The 22,860-nt window shown below is 39.1% G+C and overlaps 2 protein-coding genes across 2 annotated transcripts; both read left to right on the top strand.

The window, feature by feature from the left end:
• Window positions 1-15,660: 15,660 nt before the first annotated feature.
• Window positions 15,661-19,205, top strand: LOC129724588 (AT-rich interactive domain-containing protein 1A-like). The gene is made up of 2 exons (XM_055679585.1): window positions 15,661-16,351; window positions 16,553-19,205. Exons 1-2 carry the CDS (start codon window positions 16,294-16,296, stop codon window positions 18,922-18,924), a joined length of 2,430 nt encoding a protein of 809 aa, XP_055535560.1. The 5' UTR covers window positions 15,661-16,293; the 3' UTR covers window positions 18,925-19,205.
• Window positions 19,206-19,863: 658 nt separating this feature from the next.
• On the top strand, window positions 19,864-21,675 carry LOC129724589 (uncharacterized). Its single transcript, XM_055679587.1, has 2 exons — window positions 19,864-20,280; window positions 20,468-21,675. The coding sequence occupies exons 1-2, from the start codon at window positions 20,223-20,225 to the stop codon at window positions 21,337-21,339; spliced, it is 930 nt and encodes a 309-aa protein (XP_055535562.1). The 5' UTR covers window positions 19,864-20,222; the 3' UTR covers window positions 21,340-21,675.
• Window positions 21,676-22,860: the final 1,185 nt, after the last annotated feature.

The raw sequence follows: 22,860 nt of genomic DNA, 5'->3' as shown, positions 1-22,860 counted from the left end.
ACATAATAAAGCAGTTTGTAGCGTGCGGCTAACAACCGAAATGTTTCTTCTCGAGCGATGCGAGGGAGCTTTTCTCGAGGAGTTTTGTCTGGAGGTAAATGTAACCATGTAACCAAGTGACGGATGAATTCGAGACTAGCTGGGTGTTAGCTAAAGTGCTGCGTGGTTGTCGGATTCGCAGTAAAAATGTGCTGTTTTTGATAACAAAATTTTCTTTTCGCTTAGGAAAACCACATTTTCCGTACACAATACCGTCCATTGTGTAGTGGAAACTGATCCTCACTCTCTTATTCCGGTTGGATAAGGAACGGGGTCGGTTAGCCGGAATTATTGCCTGTCACTCCCCATCCTGCTCCTGTCGAACCAAAAAGGGTGGAATATGCTGGTGCTCACTAAGCTGACAGCATCTTTTAAAAACGAGACGACCCTTGATGGTGCCATAAGGTTTAAACCTCTTTCGGGAGCATACTTGCAGCCTCGTGTGGGTGGATGAGCAGCGGTAAATTAAATGTGTGTCTGGTCTGGGTGCAATTTGCTACATGTGTTGGCAACAGTTGGCCGATAGGGTTGCTTCTTGATGTGAATCTTTTGGCTCAGGGATTCCTCAGATTTTATTAGTAAAGTATAGAATCAATTCTTTTTCTAATCAGGAGAATCACGAAAATTGTTACTCATCAAACTTTTCAGTGATATCTGCGGTGGCCCTGAAAAAGACCGTTTGTATTTTTATGTGGATGAAAATAATACTATAAATGAAATCCAACTTCGATTTAGCCTGTTATTCGTTAAAACCTGCTGAGTATATAAAATTGGTATCAGTAATTCATCTCTATCTGACACGAAGTTATGTTATCGCGATTAGCAGCACATGAAAAATCAAAAAATCTATTCGTTTTGTTCCAAAGCACGAAACCCAATGCCAAAAGTCATATTCGACGCAAAAGAAGATTGACTTTTCAAAGAGATATCAACAATTCAAACGGACTTTTTCCAACCTGGTATAAAGTTGAAGGTTTTTTTGCATAACTGGAGAAGATTCATGTTTACCCGAACCGACGATTAGTTGGCAACCCTATTGGTCGATGGGATCTGCCACACATCTCGACACCGCAGCAGACAGGAGGAAAAGGGTTGCGCTCAATGGGAGCACACTAAATAAGGTATTTAAGTTTCATCTACCGAGGTGGAAGGCACTGCCGCGCCGGCTAGCACGAGGCGATAAATAATCGCATTAAAGTAGTGTTGTCGCCATTAATTATTGCAGCTACAAGGAGCCTTTATGGGTCGTCATGAATAGTGCCGGGTCTTGTTTTGCGACGACCTATTGCAACACTAGTGAGCAAACAGTGCGCGTGGGGAGTCGTTAAAATATGATTCACGCACAGCTCTCTAATACGCTTTGTGTAGGTCCATTCTGCGGAAGTTTAATTCTCACCTTCGAAATTGGATGGGTTTCCGGAGTTATCCCACGTCATGGAGGTGGACTTCTTCGAGAAATATTACAATTACAATTTCATTGATGATAAGTGAAAATTAAGATATATTTGTACTGTACTTCACAATAAAATATTCCAATGCTTAACTACAACATAAACCAAACAAATCAGGACAAAATGTGATATTTCCCAGCCCGAAGCTGGGATTCACCCCGCGTTCGCGGGCGAAAAACATAAAACACAAACAAATAAAACAACGCGCAATCACTTGCCGGACAGTTTACTCACGATAACCCCATTAGCCAAAAACAAAAATGTGTACTCAGAACACGACACTCTGCTGATAACGCTTGCCACTTAACCGTTCATATTTCCGAAGCCGATCATATTCGAGAAGCTGTTGGCCGATGCACCGGCGTTCACTTTACCGCTACTTTGGAAGCTTGACGATGAGCTGAAGGATTTCGTAATTTTGGTTCCGTCCGCCAATTCGACCGTTTCCGAGCCGGTGTTACTGTCTGCACCGGATCCCGACCCGTCCTTACCTACCTGAAGCGATTGACTGGAGCCGGTCGATTTGCTACCCTTCTTGTCGGCTTCCTCGAACGTCTCACTATTCGTTTGAGCCTGACTCGATTGGCTGCCGTGCTTATCGACGACCGATGTTCCGGCACCACCCCCAGACTGCTGCTTGATTTTGTCTCCTTCTTTGAGCGTGTTAGTGTTCGTGTTGGCGTTCGAGAGAATCTGATGTTCTTTGCCAAAATTCGCCGACTGACTTTGGCCGCTGTTTTGACTTTGCAGTGTATTGCCCGACTGGAACGTTTGCTGCTGGGTATTGGCTGCACTCAACTGTCCACTTGAACCATCATTTGCCAAATTCGCAGACTGGCTGCCACCCGCCGTCTGTTGCAGCGTTCCGTGCTCGTTCACCAGTGTTTGTGATCCCGTATTGGCGATACTGCTTTGACTAGATCCCGGTGTTCGGATCATAGGTTTCATCCGGTCAGCGAACACTTTGAACTCCTCCTGGTCGTAGGTTTTAAAAGTGATATCCTGCCGGCGTACTCGCACCGATCGGGACTCCACCGTGGCGCAGAATGCCACCAAAAAACTCAGGAAAACATCGATCTTCATGGTGGAATTTTTTCTCTTGCCTTGTCTGATTTCGCGACGCGATCCGTGTTCAGTCGAGTGTTGCGTTCAACTGAAACGTTCAACCACAGTGTACCGCTCAATATGCTATAAATTCATTTTAGGTATAAACACTGATAGGAAACGACCTTTGTGGATTCCGTTCGGGTAAAAGAGGTAGAACTCGAAAGTGGTTGGCCTCACGGTCGGTGTGTGGTGGTTTTGCATAATTTTCGGCATTCAATCATTTCGTCGTAGCAGATTCCGAGAAGAGCAATGACAGTGGCTTTTACATCACATGGGGCTAAGTCTGAATTGTGCTAATATATTTGGGCAATACGTCCACCGGTTCTTGTGTGTGTGAAAACTTATCTATGAATGTTTTGGTACGCAGGAGATTTCAAGTGTTCTAATTATCCAATATCTCGCGAGTGAATGACCGAGTATAGGTTGCAACCCATCTGGGAATTCCGTTTCCAATGGTAAACCTCGCTTGAGAACCGTACTCTAACATTTTTTCTATTTTATCGAAGGCTTTTTTATTCATAACCAGTCTTTCAGCAAACGAAATATCTGAAAAAGATGAGAGAAAAAAACATTATTATATAGTAGAACCAAATCACCTGCTAGGAATATGAACGTAGAAAAGCGGTTCTGTACACTATCCTTATAGAGGAAAGAAGAAAAAACGTGCAACATATGCATACATTTTATTAAAAACTGGCGGATTTCAGCTCGGCAATATTAATAATAGAAGAAAGTCGTTCGGAAAAAGAAACGTTTCATTAGATGCGAGATTAATTGCAATTCGCAACCTTACGGTTGCAGTGAGGCAGTGAAACAATTTTGAAAGTAATATAGGGACATAAATTGTGCAGATTTACATGGAATATTATTGTATTGTAGATTTGCATAATTATGGTTCCAGAGCGGTACACAAAACACTTTAAAAATATATTTGATTCACGGCGGTGTTCAACAATCGAATCAATAGAAAGTTAGCTACATTATTCGTGTTAAAGTTCCATTGGATACTAAAACTCATTGAAGTAAAACAATACAAATGATGTTCAAAATACTAATAGAGTTTTTGGTTGCACCGGTTCTGGCTATATTATGAAAAATACCAATTTTTCTACCTTTAAAAACATATAATTGAGTAACTTGAGCAGTGGAATCAGATGATTTCTTAAGAAAACTTTATATGAATGAGGAAAAGATTTTATTTTATAAATATATTTCCTAAATTAACAGACTCCTCTGAGCTCTAATATTGGGCATAGTATTCCTATATTCACCACCCGGGGGTCCCATATTCCTTTAAGAGCGAGCCTACGAAATAGTGTAGGTAGAAGGTTATTGAAACAAAACCTTCTCTCTTTCTTTATTTAAACGTTAAATTCATTTTTTCATTGGTCACAATGATAATGTCAAGACCGCTGCTGCTACGAATAATAAAAAATGGAGCAAACAAGTGTATTTAAAAAGGAATTACTATGATTTAGATTTTTGTTTACGTCTCCTTTTACCTACACAATTGTGTGGGATCAGTCTATTCCTTCATGCTAACCTCCGGAAACCTCAAAATCTTGATATGTTCACACGTAACTAGCAAGACAGTGAGGTTTTCATAAAAATTATATTTATGCTTAACAGAATGTTTTGTAAGAATGACTCGGCTCAATTTTGTTTTCATTTTATTCGTTATTTCTATCATGAACATTGTTCTAGACGAATTTCTGGAACAACACCAAAAAGCTTTTGCTATTTTATACTTAAAAAACACATTCAAAATTATACATAGGGTATAACTGCCTTTAGTGGTCCACTTAGTAGTATAGCTGCATATTTTGCAAGAACAAGTGTAAATATCTCAACTGAATTGAGTATTTCATTATGTATAAACATAGAGTAACATGTTTTCTATTTTTTCTGTATAAAAAATAACAAGATAATACCTCTATTTCCTTATAATACAAGGAATAAATCATCGCTGCAGTTTCCTTTAATGGGCCACCGTTTCCCAATTTGGACCACAAAAATTTCCCAATTTGAGCCAGGTCTACTTGTATAATTTTCAAATCTACTGTGTAACAGGTTAATGTGAACAATTGCACCATGCCGTAGATTGCTTCGAATTATAAAGGACCATTCATAGACCATGTGTCCATTTTTTACTCGCTTTGTAATCAATCCTCCAAAGTAATTATTTCGTACGAATAAAAAAGAATATTTCGTACGAACCTTGAGAGACGAGGATTTTCTGAGATGAATCGTGCAACTGTAGCCTGCCGCTGCCGCTCTTTCGAAATGGGTTTTCCTTTTCGTGGTTTTCCTGACCACTTCCTGCTTGCACGAAACATTACGGTGGATCGTGGAAGCTTCTCTAATCAAAACACCACTTTTTATTGCTTGTCTCCAGGAACTGCTTCAGTATATTTTTCACCAATTTTTGGCGTTTTTCGCACTTTAGCTACTTGTTACAATAACACGATCATAACACATCTATGGTAACTATGATTCGCGATGTTACTTCGATGTAAATAAAAGTCTACTTCGGTACTCAGCGAGACTGCGTGCTGATCGCTCTTGTTCGGAATGAAGCATGTCGAAATAAGAAAAACAGTGCTTTTTTACCATTAATTGGACCACCATTTTTTTTTTCAAACTTTAAGTGTTTTTCTAGTGAAATAGATTGCTTATCTTTGAAAGATATTATTATTCTACCCGTTCATCAAAAATCTGGTAGTTTTCGCTCGGTATGTGTGATGTCAGTACAGTTTTTGGTAAAGTCATTTTTTATGAAAACGTTAACGAACCATGGCAAATCAGGCAGCTGTCATTAAGAGATATTTTTTACAGCTTTAATTAAGAATATTATAGTGAACGTCTGTTGCAGCATTTCTGGTGAAGAACTTTATTGACTTTGTCAAAGAACCTTTTAAAATAAGTTTATTTATCATGTGTCATTTGGTAAAAGATGTTCAGATGGTCCATTAAATGAAGTGGTCTATATTAGGCAGATCTGCCCTATTTACTACTTTGAAACTTCATAATTAGTATCTTGAATAATTACTATCGTTACCGTGTTAAAATAGTTTTGACAAACACAACTGAGCTGGGCATTTTGTGAATAACCTTAACAAGTGAAGGCTGGAAAACTTATTTGTATGGAGTGGATACATGTCCTATTTATATTGGGAGAAGTCGTTCTATAACCAGGTTGGTGGTTATAGGTATTTGACACAATATCTTATTGTAGTCCAAAGAACTTCGCACATTCAATTTTCTACTTATTTGCTGAATATTTTACCATGGTTAAATTTATATAATATTTATATAATATGGAACTCCCGTCAGATTAACTCAATTTTTTTTTTCAACATATATCGGAATTTATAAATGTTTGCGGTGCAGTTTGAGTGGATAAGATGTCTGCTGCTGGAAGTTTTCGATTCTCAGAATTTTCGTCGAATTTTCCCACAAATTGAGTTTTTTTCAGCTTCTAGTAATTTTAAGGGGTCCACTATAGAATAATTTACCTCACCCGGAAATGACTAACTCTACACTAAAGATAAATCCAGTACTCCTCCAAAAGAAATGTAGGGTTCTTTAGTGGACCACTGGTCAGATTAATTTAATTATTTTTATTTTTTGGTTTGACGCCAAGGTGGTTCACTGAAGGAAGTAGTCAATCCAAGGTAGTTCTATCCTACAAGTTCAAGTACAAGTCTGAATCGAAGGTAAGGATAAATTAATTTATAGTGGACCCCTTTCCTAAAGGGGACCACTCGTCAGAATCTGTCAGAAACTGTCGGAATAAGAAAAAACAATTCGTTGTTGCTAGTCTACACGGACTGATTAAGCCGATAAACCCATTAAATTAACCGTTCCAGTCGTTATATAAACAAATTAATTTCCCTTAATTATCATCGAAATTTATGAATGTTTCTTGTGATTTAGAATTCTGGCTGAATATGGTATTTCCCGGTCGAAGTTCTCCCAAGATGGGCAAAAGAAAATCCCTCAGGTAACGTGTGTAGACGTACCCTGCTCATTTCACTGTGGCTAGGCAAAGCATATTCCGGCGAACGTTGCCCAAAACGAGTCTGATGGATGGGATTCAAGTAGCTTTGCAGGCTGGTTGTTGGATTTCTTAAAAAGGCCAACCCCAGCACTTAACAAGTCCTCGAATGTCAAACTCGCTTAAGTGACGACACCGTAGATTTCCACAATGCAAGCAGGGATGTACACGCGATACTCTCGTGTAAAAAGCTCACTTGTTTGCTTGTTACAGATCAGACATTATCACCCGTAATTTGTTTGGGCGAACTTTGAAGATCCCAATTACAGCTTTATACTGCTTTACCGGATCCTTAGAAATCTTCATGACATTTGAAACTTTTGATTTGGGCCGGAAAAATACAACCCAGAGTCCGGACGAATTATTCGGGTACTGTTTGACCCTCGTGCTCTGCTACGAGGCCTGGTTTTCATTTTCGGTGGTTCATCAGAGGACGAGTCCATCGTCTCTGTAATGATGTTCACAAAAATGAACGCGTGATTATTAAGACAAACTGCTCGGTAGTTCAAATAATAATAAAAGTGAAAAATAAAGGCTACCTGAAAACTACTCAACTTATCTGTACAGCTGGTTCAATCCACGCGATGACACCGACGACAGCGAACTATACACTACAACGATGCAGAGGGGTGCGCATGGGGCAAGACGCTATTTGATACCGAACAACAACAAAATTTCAAGGAGTTACAAGGTAAAATTTTGTCTACATACACCTAGTTTAATATTATTCCAGCCCTGAGATTTTAAAGTAGCGCTTTTGTGTGCTATTTAAAATATGACGTTTAAAAAATATCATCAATGTTTTCGTATATTAATATATCTCAAAATCTACAGGCCATAGCCATCCTGTTTCTGCGGCAAAGTTCAGAGTTTAAAAGATTTTTAATTAGCAACTCATAGAGTTTGTTAGTTCACTTAGACAAAAAAATAGAATGAAAGTAGAAGTTTTTTGTTTACCTTGTCCAAACAAAATCAATATTTCACACACCGTCGTTTCTTAATTAGTTGTGACTTTGGAGGAGTTAAATATTATTGGCTAATAAAAAACTTTGTAAAAGAAACCATTCTCTTAAATTAAAAAAAAAGAAAAGAAAAAAACTATTACTAGTTTAGTAGGGGGAATAGGGGCATAATGAGCACCCTAACTTGGTTGCTGATTTAAGCATGGAAAACGACAAAAAATGTAAACTGTCTCCAGTGCAAAACTTGCATAAACTATCTATAATTGAAGGTACATCATTTACAAATTGAAAAGTCATCGTATAATGGTGAAAAACACAAATTAGATTCATGCTTCAAAAACTAGCAATCAGTCGATGTGTGGGGCACAATGAGCACCTAACTGGGGCATAATGAGCACCCACGGGGTATAATGAGCTTTCTTATAGAACATATCTTGAAACTGTGTAGAAGTACAACTGATGGATCAACGTTTGTCGCGGGATGCCGTGATATTAGGCAGATTGTTTCGTGAATGTCCCGTCGCGCCTCATGGTGGCCAATTCTGCCTGCGGTCCCTTTTTCTGGCCGATTCGGTCTCAAAGATTATCTAACATATGTTCGCACCATCACTGTAAACAAACACCGACTATGGAAACAGACAAGCTCACAAGTCTACTGAGATGAATTTCAGGTAAGTTTATGTGACAAGGTGTGCTCATTTCACCCCACCCAAAGGTGACCATTTCGCCCCTATCGAATTAGTTATAATTAACATGAGATTTTAACACTAATTAAAGCTTAAAATCAAAACTTCAATGATGGTGAAATTTGGGTTACGACCCATACGTCATATTGATGTGTCTACATAAACGGATTTCATCCCAAATCGTCTCAAGGATTGGCAGCACCCTCTCCGAATTGGTTGAACCTTTTTGGGTGTAAAGACATCACCTAATTAAGCATCTCTGCATACTCACTTTTTCCAAAATTAGTCTAGACTGTCTTCTGAAAAGAGCGAAACTTTTTTGCCGATTTTTTGTAAATCAATATAATTCAAAAACGGTAAATTTTTCAAAAAAGTGTTCTATAAGTAACTTTTAGGAAATTGTCTGAATTTTCATAAAAAATATGGAAAAAATTATAAATTTTGTCCTACACTGAAAAAAAATGCAATTTAAACACAAAACATCGATTTAAAAAAAATCATCATCTCCGATTTGGCTAAAAAATTTTTTGGTGAAAGACAACATTGTTGGCTACATTTCGTTTACTTGAGCATATTTAAGGAAAAAAAGTTTTTCTCCAAAATAAAAAATTAAAATGCAACCTAAAAATAAGGTATATTATTTTTTCAGTGTTAAACAACCTGATAGATTGAAATACTTGTTATGTTTTGATTATTTTAGTTTTAAACAATTTTAAACAAGTAAAACTCAATGCCTGATTTCAATATATTATGTGTATGCACGTACCTAAAGTTCATTGTATTACAGATGTGAATGCTTCTCACATCTTATGAACCAACCTGATAAATTTACCTATGAAAATGGTGTAAATGTGGAAAAAAAAACGATTTTTTAAATTTATAATTCAAATGTTTTATTTTCAAACATAATCCCGTAGCATCTATTTCTTACCACTACTAAATACAGTAAATATTTTTGGGTCATCTTCTGAACTAGAATATCTTTTAACTGCTATTTGATTAGTACTTGAAGGTACAAAATTATGAAATTTCTGTGTTTCAGGTATAGGTTTTACTTGACTGAATAGTTCTTCTAGTTCCTCTGACATTTTTGTGTACTGTTCTTTGCATATGTAGCAGAAATTTAATTTAGTTATACATTTGTCTGTTTGTTGAACTGCTAAGTCGAAAGTTCTCTTGGAGTTTTAATAGTATTTCCATAATCTCGGGCAAGACTTGCTCTCTTTGCCAATCGTTTCAGGGTACCTCCGATTGCGTCACAAGGACCTTTCCCATGTGATGTTGCGAAAAAGTGTCACTCTACTTCTAATTTATGCCTTAACATGAAATCACAACAGATACAATAGGTAAAAGATACGTACATAGAATAAACATATATTCTGCAGGTAGAATAAACATGTATTGTAGCCGTCAAAACATCAGCAGCAGCACTCCTCTCGGGAGAAAATCACCTACCGCATTTGGGTTACCTATGTTCTACAGCGGCCACGTGCTTCACGCAGGATTTTGCTTCCAGAGTGAAAAACAACTCTCAAACACTGGTTCTACTATTACCTAATTTATTGACATTACACATTTACACAACATAACAAGTATTTCATTCTCAAGTTGCGATGCATGAACGAAATGTAGCCAACAATGTTATCTTTCACCAAAAAATTTTTTAGCCAAATCGGAGATGACCATTTTTTTAAATCGATGTTTTGTGTTTAAATTGCATTTTTTTTCAGTGAAGGACTTAATATATAATTTTTTCCATATTTTTTTATGAAAATTCAGACGATTTCCTAAAAATTATTTATAGAACACTTTTTTGTAAAATTTACCGTTTTTGAATTATATTGATTTACAAAAAATCGGCAAAAAAAGTTTCGCCCTTTTTAGAAGACAGTCTAGACTAATTTTGGAAAAAGTAAGTATGCAGAGATGCTTAATTAGGTGATGTCTTAACACCCAAAAAGTTTCAACCAATTCGGAGAGGGTGCTGCCAACCGCGGGTTCATTTGGCGCGAAATCCGTCCATACTTGATTCAGACATTTAAACGACCGTAGAGGCTTTTTTTTGTAGTGCGCAATAATAACAATTTTTTCAACATCCGGGAACCAAGTTGATTTTTTCAATATATTTCCATATTTTAATTAGACAAACCACTTTTGTTCTACATAAAGATATACTGTAGTAACTACGGAAGAGTTCCACATACCTTATTGCATTAGAAATTGCGTAATTTCGCATAAAAGAGGGGTGCCCATTTCGCCCCGTGTGCTCATTATGCCCCTAATCCCCCTACTTTATTCGGAAAAGTTTCTATGTATTTTATTGTGCTTCTTTTAGAATGTACGATGCAGTGATTAATTCACCTAGAAGTGACATGGAAAATTTATTTTTTCAGGACAGTGAGATAGACAGCTAGTGTCAGCGAAAAAGTTGCGGAAAAGGATTTTACTAGCAACTTTGTTGGAGGTATCGGATTTCTATCTCTTATGTTAAAAAAGATATAAAAATTTTTATTTGCAAAGTTCACTCAAATAATATATTTACATATTTTAGAACTTCTACAAAATTATTAGCCAAGCAGAAATACACATTTTTGCTGAACATTTGATCTAGCTATGGTTCAAAATAAAAAAGTTATTCAACCATTAACGGGTTTTCAAGGGTTAGTTTAACTTCAAATTACTCAGCCATACGCAAAAATACGCAGATAACTTTTTGATGTTCTGAAAGCACGTCTATTCTACTTCGAAAAGAATATAAAATCATTTGTCTAATGGAGCATTTTCGATTGTTTCAATGAAAAAAATCTTCTGCATGAAAATTCTGACTTTATCGAATAACTTTGTTATTTATAAATATAGCGTTTAACAATCTTCAGCAAACACACACAACATTTTTTAGAAAGTCATAAAAATATAAAAAATCATGGGTAAGAGTTATAACGAAAAATATGGACTTTTAGTCACAGTTAATTGTCATCTTTGCTGTCTTCTTCATCGGGTGTTTCAAATTTCCTTGTAGAGTTTATGAAGCTTCTGGAATTCTTATGAGCGGCTGTTGTAATGAAGGTATTAATAAACTGTTGATAATTTTAAAAAAATTCCGGTTGCGTCGTGGGAGAAAAAAGGCAAAGTTTAAATAACTCGAAAAAAATATTATAAAAAAATTCGAGCGTCTTAGCAGAATCGCTTAACATCATTGAGAAGAGAAAAATTCAGTTAGTTGCTTTTTCTACTCTCAAAGGTATTTCAGAAACAAAAGAAACAATTTTGCTCAAATCACAGATACGCTTATTTCGACTACTTCTTATATTCTACTTCGGTGCTTCAAATTTTAATTAAACTACTGACTTTAAGAATTATTGAGAAGAGGAAGGAGCAACCCCCAAAGGAGGAGCGGGTCTTAATTGGTTAGAAAATCAATTTTTTTCATGCATTATGGGAATTTTCTAAATGAATACGATAGATTTTAGGCCTTTGGTCATGTCTGGAGACCGGAAATTGATTTCCAGAAACCGGAACATGATGTCGAAAAGAGAAAGGGGCAGCTATCAAAGAGGGAGGGGTTCTTAGTTCATAAGAAAGTCAGGTCTTTTAGTGCCCTATGGGAACTTTTTGAAAAGGTACGATGATTTTCATGCCCTCGGTCGGTCATGACCAGAAGTTGACATCTAGGAGCCGTAGTATGATGTCCGTTGTTTTTCTAAAACAAAAATGGTGAGTTTTGGTTTCTTGAAAGTTGTATACAACTGTAGAAAACGTTTACAAACCTCCAAACATTGGTGTCTCCGGAACCGCTTATTTTCGATATCAAGATGACGTCCAGAATCCAAATATTCATCTCCGGCGCAAATTTTTAAATCCTACATGATGGATTACATTTTCTGGAAAGGTAACTAGAATACAGAAGAAGGCTTGGACGTATTATTGAAACGTCGTTTTGAAATCAATTCCGCGATATCTGCTTTCTGTCAAGCTGTGTAAAACTGAGTAAGTGGTTAAATAATGTCAATATTTCTAGAAAGAGAACTATGTTCATAAAATGACGACACCCGTTGTCAAAGCTATTTTCAAATTCAAGAGAAAACTATTCAAATACTCCCTGGTATTAGGTTCATAGGTCAGAGCTGACTCCCCAAAACCGAAATTTGGTGTCCGAACGTTTGGTATAGTGAGGGTTGTTTTTCTGCATTGGAAGTTATTCAAAACTTGAGGAAAATGTGGAAATTGTCCCCTTATCACCAAATTGTTAATTAATTCATGAAGACTGATGTTCAACTATAAGGATGATATTGATATTGTTTACACAAAAAAGTAAAACGAGGTGATATAGCAAGCAATAATTTTAACTATCAGTGGTGAGCTTAGGCTATTGATTGTGTATTTTCAGTCTAATTTAAGTTTATTGTAAGTTAATCGATACCGTCGAAGATGCTGATTAGGCAATCCATTTTCCAACGGACTCGACCCAGCTGGCCCTCCGCATCGATTGTTAATCAACGAAAAAGGTGGTATATAAGCAAGTTTATAAATAAAATAAAAATATTATTTGAAATGATGGGTTGGAAAAAATATATGAAAATATAGAAAACTATAAAAAAAAACAGAAATTTTTACACGAGCAAGGCCGGGTACATTCAGCTAGTAACTCATAAAATTCATTGAAGCGGCGGCATATGGTGTAAATCGGATCGTGGTAACTATAAAGTGCGCGGTTTCGAATGAAGAAAGTTTCTGTGACGCAATGGTCTTTCAGGAACATATAAATCAAGCTGGGTCAAAATACTTGGGCAGTTGATGTGGCCAGTCAATAGTTTTGCGGCAAAGACGGCCTGTGCGATTTGTCGTCGAAGTTGGTTGAATACCAAGAAGTCGGCAGCGGTTTTCGTATGGTGGTAGGTTCTGTAGATCCCGCCAAGGGAGGAAGCGAAAAGCATAGTGGATGAATTTTTTCTGCACCTTTTCTATTCTGTGTGACCAATTTGCACGAAAAGGACTCCATACTACAGAACTGGACTCTAGGATTGATCTTACGAGGGAACAATACAGCGATTTGAAGCAAAACGGATTCATCACCAATCTTGAATATAAATCCAAGTTTTCGGTTAGCCCTAGCGATAATGCTGTCATAATGGTTTTTAAATGGCAGTTCACGATCCAAAACAACTCCGAGGTCTTTTATAGACTCTACACGGAGAAGATGCTGATTTTATATGGAATATGTGAATTCGGTTTGCGTACGCTTTCTATTAAAAGAAATTGTGTTGCATTTATCTATGCTTAGCGTTAAGCAGTTCTTTCCACACCAACTCACAAACGTGTCTAATTAGTATCATCAGCATAAAACAGCCGGCAGCCTGGTGGCAAAAGAAGAGCAGCATCGTTTATAAAAATAGAGAAGAGTAGCGGACCCAGGTTACTACCTTGAGGTACTCCTGACATGAGGAGCTGCGTAGCCGCAAGATTACAGAATCCGCTTTGTTAAGCGGATGGTCGTGGGTTCGAATCTTAGTAGAATCAGGCCATTCGATGTCAAAAAGGACTTTAAGTATGAGTTTATTCTCAGGCTCCCCACCACTTACCCTTCGTTTACGCTGAATTCTATAATACCTTTGCGTGACTTTCTCTTAACAAAAAATAAGTCCATCTTATCATTAAAACTGGCCAGAAGGACGCACGACGAAACTTCTCCAGGGAATTATAATTGGCGATAATTAGCAGGAGAAAAGAGGCTCGGTATAGAAGAACAGTAAGCGTGTAAAACGAGGGGAAGTACATTACACACAAGCACTGATCAAAAATAATAATAAGCATGCCACTTTTCAATAGCGGGGACACCCGGGCATATCTCACAATAGATCAACGATTCTGGTCGCAGTGAGGAAGTCCATACAGGAAAAAAAACTCCTGACATATTGAAAGAGCGGTCAGAAACAACAGATCCTACTTTCACACAAAATCTACGGTCAGTCAAATATGACTTAAACCAGCGAACAGAATCCGATGTTATACCGAGCCTAAGCATTTTATCAAGCAGTATCCCGTGGTCTACTTCATCGAACGCAGCCTTTAAGTCCAGGTAAATTGCATCAGTTTGAAAACCACAATCCATGGTACACATCGAGACACGAACTGCAACAAATTTGTAGTTACTGACCATTTTGGAAAAAATCCAAGCTGCTCGGTACTTATGATGAAGCCTCTTAGAAAGAAAATGTAAAATGTAACGTGAGTGATTTAAACGCTTGAAGATAATTTTTATGTCGAAGACCGTGGGACCAGCAATGTGTTATATATATCCAGCTATTAAAGCCAAGCGAAACCATCACTGGGGATCGATACTGAACGCTGTCTTGTATGTCGAATTGATCTATTAAGAAATCTTCGATATTATGCCAAACTGGTAAAACATTGCACTTTACTATGAACTATAGCCGATGCACAATGAAACTGAACTGGTAGACCTTGTCAATCAACGCAAAGACGCGTCGGTGATCCATATTGACAATGAGTCAGTTGACAGTGGCCGATACTGGCAAGGTTAGATTACTATTTGCTGTTGTTGTTCGTTCTAGGCTATTAAAATCGTACTTGAGAATGGTTTATTAGTTTGCGTAGCAGACCTGCAAATCTGATGATCCGATAACGCAATGAACTTAAAAGCTAGTTCCAGATATTTTAGCAATTACATTTTTATTTGAATCCTCATTTCAAGTTTAATTCACTCTCCTAGCTAAAGAATTTTATTATTTTAGAAACAATTTTTTTAGATAACACATTTCTGCATTTCACAGATTTTTGAGATATTTGCAACAAAAGAAAATTTCAATTTCGGATATTTGGAAATTCGGGTCTAAAAAAGTGAAATCGTTTGAGCCTCCACTTCTGATTCTGATTGAGCTCAACTTTTGCATAGAGAATTTATTCGGTCAGACAAAACTTTTCGAAAAGCGGATTTTCATTGGCACCCTATCGCACACACAAATCAATCTATGCACTGCTCCAGTTCAACTCTTTCGCCAGTTCACCCAAGTGGAGCACCGGGAAATCCCAACCCGGAGAGGATAACGCACTCCACTGTCAACCGAAACCGCCAACTGACCGACAGTATCCGATGCGCAATGATATCAAAAACGAGTTTCATCCATTCGTCTCTGCTGCCGGCTAGCAGCAGACCTTGACGCAGCATTGACGACGACGCAGCATTGGGCAGGGCCGACGTGCTGTGTATAAAACAACTCCACTAGCGGCGTACGTGTTTTCCAAAACCGACATCGTCATCGGCGATGCAGATTGACAATGAATCAGTAGACAGTGACCGATACCAGCAAGGTTAGATTAGTGTTTGTTGTTGTTGTTTGCTCTCGGCTATTAGAATCGTTGTTGAGGCTGGTTTGTTAGTTTGCTTCGGTAGAATGATGCAGAGTTTTGTGGAATAAGTCACGCACTGTGCCGAGTTTGGCACTCTCTGCTTCACACACGGTCGAAAGTAATGACGGCCACCGTTAATCAAACCTGTTTTCGTAATGATGATTCTGGACAAGACAACGACGACGGTGAATCGCGAATATATTCAATAAGCACGGTTATGTTTCTTAGTTCGATTGAAAGAGAATTGGAATCAGTGAGAAACGATTTTCGTTGAGTAAATTACAACAACTGCAAGGTGGATTAGCTGGGGAATCCTAGCTGACCTGTCTGCCAGTTCTCGTTCGCATGCGAAGAGCAAACCTGTTGCTGGTTTATCCACGCGAGAGAGTCCACCAAGAGCAACGATCTGCACATGTGAGCGCGAGCGGTCGCAACTTCGTCACCTCTGGGAAAGCAACACGATCAGTTTTCGTCGCAGCATTCTTCAGGAGACTTGATATTTTATTTAGATGGTTCATCTATTGGGTGTTATTGCTAGCTAGAAAATTCGTCAGTTTTATGCTGTGTGGCCTCGAATCGAAATTGGTTGTGTTGTAATTGGCAGCGCAATTAAATCTTTCGAGATGGCGCCCAGTGATGTGCTGATTAGTTCTGTGTTGTGTTTGCTAATTTCTAGCAGTGGTAAGTGATCTGGTGAGGTAGCTTATCTAGAAACAGCAATTTGTAGTGCAGTGCTTAAAAGTACGATCAAGTGCATTGATTAGTCCTAATTATTACTGTATACAGTAAATTGTATAAACGGCAAATTACAGTTTATATTCATGTTGTCATCCTGCTTGCGTTGTTGTAAACCGGTTGATGATTTTTTTCCTTTATTTTTAGGATTGACCAATGGATTAAGCTCCAGTGATATTGTAGAAGATGATGTGAACTTTTGGAAAAGGGACAGCAGACAGATCAGTTACGATCTTCAGCCCTATGGACAGCAACCGAATCTATTTGCTCAAGTAGCAGCAAACACCGCCAATGTACTATCAAGTGTTAATAGGCAAATTCAATCAAACTTTGATCAATTATCGATGCCCTTTGGAAAATCAGGAGGGTTATATACTGTTGAGATACAATTTGATAATGGTAATCCGATAGGGTACGGTCAAAATTCGTACGGATATGCTCCACAAAATCAATACGGTTTTTCTCCACAAACGTCCTACGGGTATCCACCACACGGACAATCATATCCACCGCCACATGGTGGACATCCCCCGGGACATCACGAAAATTCATATCATCAGCACGGTCCACCCCCACCACATGGTCCACCGCCGCATCATGGGCCACCTCCACCTCATGGTCCACCGCCACATCATGGTCCACCCCCGCCTTATGGTCCACCCCCGCCACATGGTCCGCCACCACCACATGGCGGACATCATGGAAGTGGGCATCAACCACACGGCCCACCACCGTACGGTCAACCACCATTATATGGAGGTTCCTATCCCCATCATCATGGGCACTCGCACAACCCCGCCCATCATTATGAACCAGCGAATAATAATCAGTACAACCCCCAGCCAGGAATCTTACCACAAAACCCTAATGAACCGTTCCACCAAAACCCAAATAAACCTCTGAGTCCAGATGCAACAACAACTCCAAAAACTATCCCAGCTCCAGCTCCAGAGGTAACTAAGGCACCACAGCCTATTACTGCACCACCACCAACACCAGCACCCGCACCACCGCCAGTGGTCATTCCCTTATCCACTACTACAACTTTACCTCCTCCGATAGCAACATCTCCCTCTGCAGATATCGACGATGTCACATACGATATCGACATTCGCGGAGAATTCAACGATAGCGCGACAGAACGAACTCGTCGTCAAGTGTTTCCAAATCTGTTTAGCTTAATCGGAAACCTCGTGCAAGCTGGCGAAAATCTGGCAAACCCCGCCAACTATCAGCAGCCAAATCGACAACCTCTTCTGTCGGTATTGGGAGCCTTCGGGCAACAGCAACAGGTTCCACAGGGGTCAGGAGCATTCAATGGTTTCCAACCGCCGCAACCTCAACCACAACCGCAACCCCAACCCAGGCCACAACCTCAAAGTCGGCCTCAACTTCAACCTCAGCCTCAACCTCAACCCCAGTCTCAACCACAACCCCAGCCACAACCCCAACCTAGTTCTCAATTCCAACAACAACCTAAACCTGCGCCACTACCTGTAGTTCCACTACCTCCTCCGTCACCAGCGGACTCCAACCTTGGAACAAACTTCTCTGAACTTAACCTGCAGCAGCTCGGAAACACCGACTTCACCTGGACTCACGATAACATCCGTGCCACTCGTCGAGTACGACGCGATTCGGACGCCATCGTTTTTCCGAAGGACGATGATGAGGATAGAGATTTTTCAATACGAATACCACCCAACAAACCGGGCAAACAACCTTCCACGGGTTCGCAAGCCGGCTCGCAGTCAACGTCCCATAACCTCTGGGGTGGGTTCCAGCAGAGCAGTGGTTCACAGTCACAGTCGCAGTCCACCCAAAACGAGCTGGGCTCCTTCAATCAAAACTCCGCCGGCAGTACGTCCGGTAACGTTGCGGTCGATGGAAGCTCCGGCCAGCTGAGCGCTGCCAACACAATGCAGCAGAGTTTTCAAACGGCTGACTCCTCCGGTAGTAAAAACACTGCCCAAAGCCAGTCTGCCAATTTCGACAAGCATGGAAACCTAGCACTAACATCCTCCAATGCCAACACAAACTCCATCCTGGAGAAGGACAAATTCAAGGAACAGTCGAACGCAGGTTCGTCATCTACCCTTCAAAACCAGCATGGAACCTCCTCCAGCAATGCGCAGACCGATTCGGAGACGTTCTTCGAGAACGGGCTTCAGGGTAACAAAAACACGGCCTCAAGTCAGTCGTTACAGACGAACAAAGATGGATCAGTTTCCGGGTCTAATGCCAACACGCTGAGCAACACTTTTACCGGTCCAAACGGACAACAGGGATCGTCTTCTTCCAGCCAGTCCTCGAGTTTTAACAAGGGTGGAGGAGCAGCTAGCGGTGCAGCTGGTGGAGCGTCATCGTCCTCGTCGAGTTCTTCCGCGTCGAGCTCCAGTGGCAGTGGCAGCGGTTCGTTCAGCATAAGTGGGTCTTTTGCCGGATTGCCACAATTCGGGACCTTTCCGAATTTGTTTCAACAACTGCAAGGTCAACTAGGGCGATTACAGAACCATTAAATGTGGGTAATATATGAAATTAAACACAGTAAAATTTGTTTGAAAAAATAAAGAAAACACACTCGAGGGGAATTCCACGGGCTCAAAATGGGAGAATTATTATTTAATTTCACTTTGGGCACCCAAATTTTCGATAAAAATGAATCATCAAATGTATTTTTTTATCAAATCTTCAGGAAATGGCACATTTAACTTTGGTCTTACAAAATTTACGGATATTCTGAGGTTGCAGCCTGGGTTGTTCTAGTTCTAGGGGAATTACAATAAAAGAGGAAACATTTGACGTCCCATTAAATGAACCCAGTTTTAGTTAAACTGAGATTCAATCTACAAGCATCAGTAAAAACGTGTTTTTTTCTGATGCAATATATAGAGTAATACAATAAAGATAATCTTTCGCTTTAAAATGTTTGATAGCTTTATCAGGCAATTAGTTCAACATGGTGACCGATTTACTGATTAGTCAACGGTACTATCCAACCGACAGAAAACCACCAAATTGAAGGGTTTCCCATATAGATCTCACATTTGGATGTTTCATTTTCTGCTTAGTCAACGTTCCGCTCAAAACTGGTTTAATAGTGAAAGTAATGCGAAATGAAAGCACCTTCAGCTTGCAAGATATTCGGTTCTTTTCACAGCAAATCTTATAACTTTCGAAGTGAAACTTTGAAATAAGATTTTTTTCTTGAATTAACGTTTGCCGCTTGTATAAATGTTGCGACAAAAACTTAATTATTATAATTCTAAACCAATTTCATGTATGCACAATTTTATATATGCAAAAATGCTCATATTATTCAAAACAAACGCAGTCCACGGTATTTCACAAATCGATGCTGATCGATCATTTCCGATTTCGCTGAAGTTTTGCACAGTTCCTTTTTGATAGAGAGGTCATTTTACCTTTTTTAAAAATTGAATTTTTGTGACTAAAGAAATGCCTTCAAAATGCTTTATGTGAGGTACCACGATTACTCCACCAGAAAAAGCACGAAGTCCAGAACGTAACCCAAGTTGAAGTAAAAGTGAGGTTAAAAAGATTCGGCGCGATGGTCTATTGCGAAGAGCGAACCTGTTGTTGGTTTGTCCACGAGAGAGTCCCCGTTAAGAGCACCGTTCTGTACATGTGTGCGCGAGCGGTCACAATCGGTTTTCGTCGCAGCATTCTTCAGGTCACTTGTTGTTTATTCAGATTTCGGTGTAATTGCTAGCTGAAAAAGCATCAGTTTTATGCTGTGCGGCTTCGATTCGAGATTAGTTGTTTTGTTGTTAGCAGCGCAATTAAATCTTTCGTGATGGCACCCATTAATGTGCTGATAAGTTCTGTGTTGTTTTTAATAATTCACAGCAATGGTAAGTGATTTGGTAGGATAGCTTATCTATGAATAGTAAATTGTATTGTAGTGCTTAGAAGTAATACGAAATGTATTGATTGTTGTTCTTTACATCAACCGCAAATTGCGCAAATTTTCAATCGTGATGTCATCTTGTTTGCATTATAGTATTCCGGTTGATGCTTCATTTTTCCCGTTACTTTTAGAATTCGCCAATGGATCGAGTTCAAGCGATATTACGGAAAATGCTGTAAAGCCTTGCAAAAGAACCGACAGACAGATAAATTACAGCCTGCAGCCCAATCTAGCCATGAACATAGCTAATAATATTGCCAATAACATTGCCACTATAGCAAAAAATGTCAATACACAAATTCAATCAAACTTTGATCAACTGTCAAAGCTCTCTGGAGGTCCATACGGATACGGATATAGATACACACATGGTTTTCCTGTACAAACGTCCTACGTATATTCATTACCACCGTTTTATGGAGGCACTTATTATCATCATCATCATGGACATACGCACAACCACGGTCATCATTATGAACCAGCGAATAATAACCAGTACAACCCCCCACCAGGAGTCCCACCGCAAAACCCTAACCAACCGCAAGATCCTTTATTTGATTCGTCCCACCAAAAACCAAATAAGCCTGTGAGTCCAGATGTAGCAACAACTCCAAAAACTGTCCCAACCTCAGTTCCAGAGATTCCTAAGCTACCACAGCCTCATGTTCCTGCACCCCCTCTACCACCAGTTCCCGCTGCACCGCCAGTTGTCATTCCGTCATCCACCACTACTATGTCACTTCCGATGATAACAACATCTCCGACCGAAAATCTCGACGACGTCACATACGCTGTTGACATCCGCGGAGAGTTCAAAGATAGTGCGACATCACGAAGACGCCGTCGAATATTGCCAAATCTGATCAGTTCAAGCGAAAACCTTGTCCAAGCTGGAGTAAAATTTGCACATCCCACTAACTACAAGCAGCAAAATCGAGAACAGCGACTGGTTCCACGTCTTCTTTCAGCCAGTTCGCAAGTTTCAACAGGGGTGGAGGAGTAGCTAGCGTCGTCGTCCTCGTCGAGCTTTCGCCATTCAAGTCTTTCGCGAACTCGTGTCAACAGCTAAAAGGTTAAATGAGGGGATAACAGAGAAATTGAATGTTGGCTATATATGAAATAAAACACAATAAAATATGCTATTAAGACAAATGTAATATTTCTTTATCAAATCATCAAAAAATGGCTCAAACCCCATTAATCGTATATAATTTTTTTGAAGGTTAGAGGTTGCAGCCTTAGTCGGTTAATTTTAAGGCGACATCTATTTCCAGGGGAATTACAAAAGAAGAGAAAAAAATCGATGTACCGCAAGAATTGTCCCCTTATGTTATCAGTTGAACTAAATTTCATTCTATAAGCATCAGTGAACAACGTGTCATTGTTTTTTTTATGTCAAAACATCTAAAATAATCCAATAAAGATAATCTTCCACTCTATAATCAAGCCATTTTCTTGGGCAATTAATTCAACATGGTGACTAAGTTACTAATTAGTCAACGGTACTATCCGCCCGACAGAAAACCACCAAACTGACGGGTTTCCCATATAGATCTCACATTTATATGTTTCATTTCCTGCTTATTCAACATTCCACCCGATACTGGTTGACCATATTAGTGAAAGAATCGTAAAATGAAAACCCCTTCACTTTGCAAGATATTCGGGGGTTTTTTGCAGTGAATCTGCAGTTAGCAATCGTGTCCATTATTTTGTCAAGAATGAGTAATAATTTTGGAAGAAGGGTTTTGTATATTGATTATTAGGTATATTAAAAGTTATAATATTCAAAAAATTGTCAAAAATGTTACACCTATCGACAGTGTGGAAACTCAAATGTCCACGTTTTTTCACTTCACGGGAGAATGGAGGGAGTCCATGGTACCTTTTTCCAGTAAATGGAAATCTACCAGAAAAAATATTGGCCTACAATAAAATTTCTACAGATATTCTGGATTTTGATTCACTTTCAGATATATAAATTTCGGATCATTCTTCTTGTGACCTTTTCGTTTTTTGGAAAGGTTCTTCAGACATGTTTTGGGTAATATGGCTGATATTTGATCATGTAGGGGAAAGTAGGTAGAGACGGACACTGTGGGTAAGATGGACACTTTCAACATTTCGCAAACTAGAATGTATTCTGATTGTTGAGTGGTGCAAATACCTTCTTAGTAGTGTGTCAATACTTCTGAGATGCAATGTTGGTTTTCAGCGAGCTTACTGTTTAATTTGAAAACAAAACAAAAAAATCGTTAGAAAAATTTGTAACCAGGTCGGGCTAGACGGACACACTAAGGTAGGGAAAGATCAACATACGGATTTTCCAAGAATTTTTACATATAATATCGGTTGTGCACTACAGATGTTTACCAAGTACACTCTTAACAGAAATCAGCAGATATGGATCACTTAGCAGTTAGAACAGGCCATATGGGCCGTGAGTTTTTGTCTTCATCTTAGCTTACCCTCCCAAGTTGTTCAAGTGACGTATAGATGAAATCTAACAACGTAGAATAGTGTA

This window comes from Wyeomyia smithii, chromosome 2 (genome assembly GCF_029784165.1).
Source record: "Wyeomyia smithii strain HCP4-BCI-WySm-NY-G18 chromosome 2, ASM2978416v1, whole genome shotgun sequence".
NCBI classification, from domain to species: Eukaryota; Metazoa; Arthropoda; class Insecta; order Diptera; family Culicidae; genus Wyeomyia; species Wyeomyia smithii.
The sequence above is the reverse complement of the archived record's forward strand: the minus strand, read 5'-3'. Positions and strand labels throughout refer to the sequence as shown.

Bases quoted from the DNA above. Each gene is read 5' to 3' on its own strand.
- LOC129724589 (XM_055679587.1), top strand. From the start codon at position 20,223: ATGGCACCCATTAATGTGCTGATAAGTTCTGTGTTGTTTTTAATAATT. The intron at 20,281-20,467 runs GTAAGTGATTTG...CGTTACTTTTAG, and splicing joins TTTAATAATTCACAGCAATG to AATTCGCCAATGGATCGAGT.
- LOC129724588 (XM_055679585.1), top strand. From the start codon at position 16,294: ATGGCGCCCAGTGATGTGCTGATTAGTTCTGTGTTGTGTTTGCTAATT. The intron at 16,352-16,552 runs GTAAGTGATCTG...CTTTATTTTTAG, and splicing joins TTTGCTAATTTCTAGCAGTG to GATTGACCAATGGATTAAGC.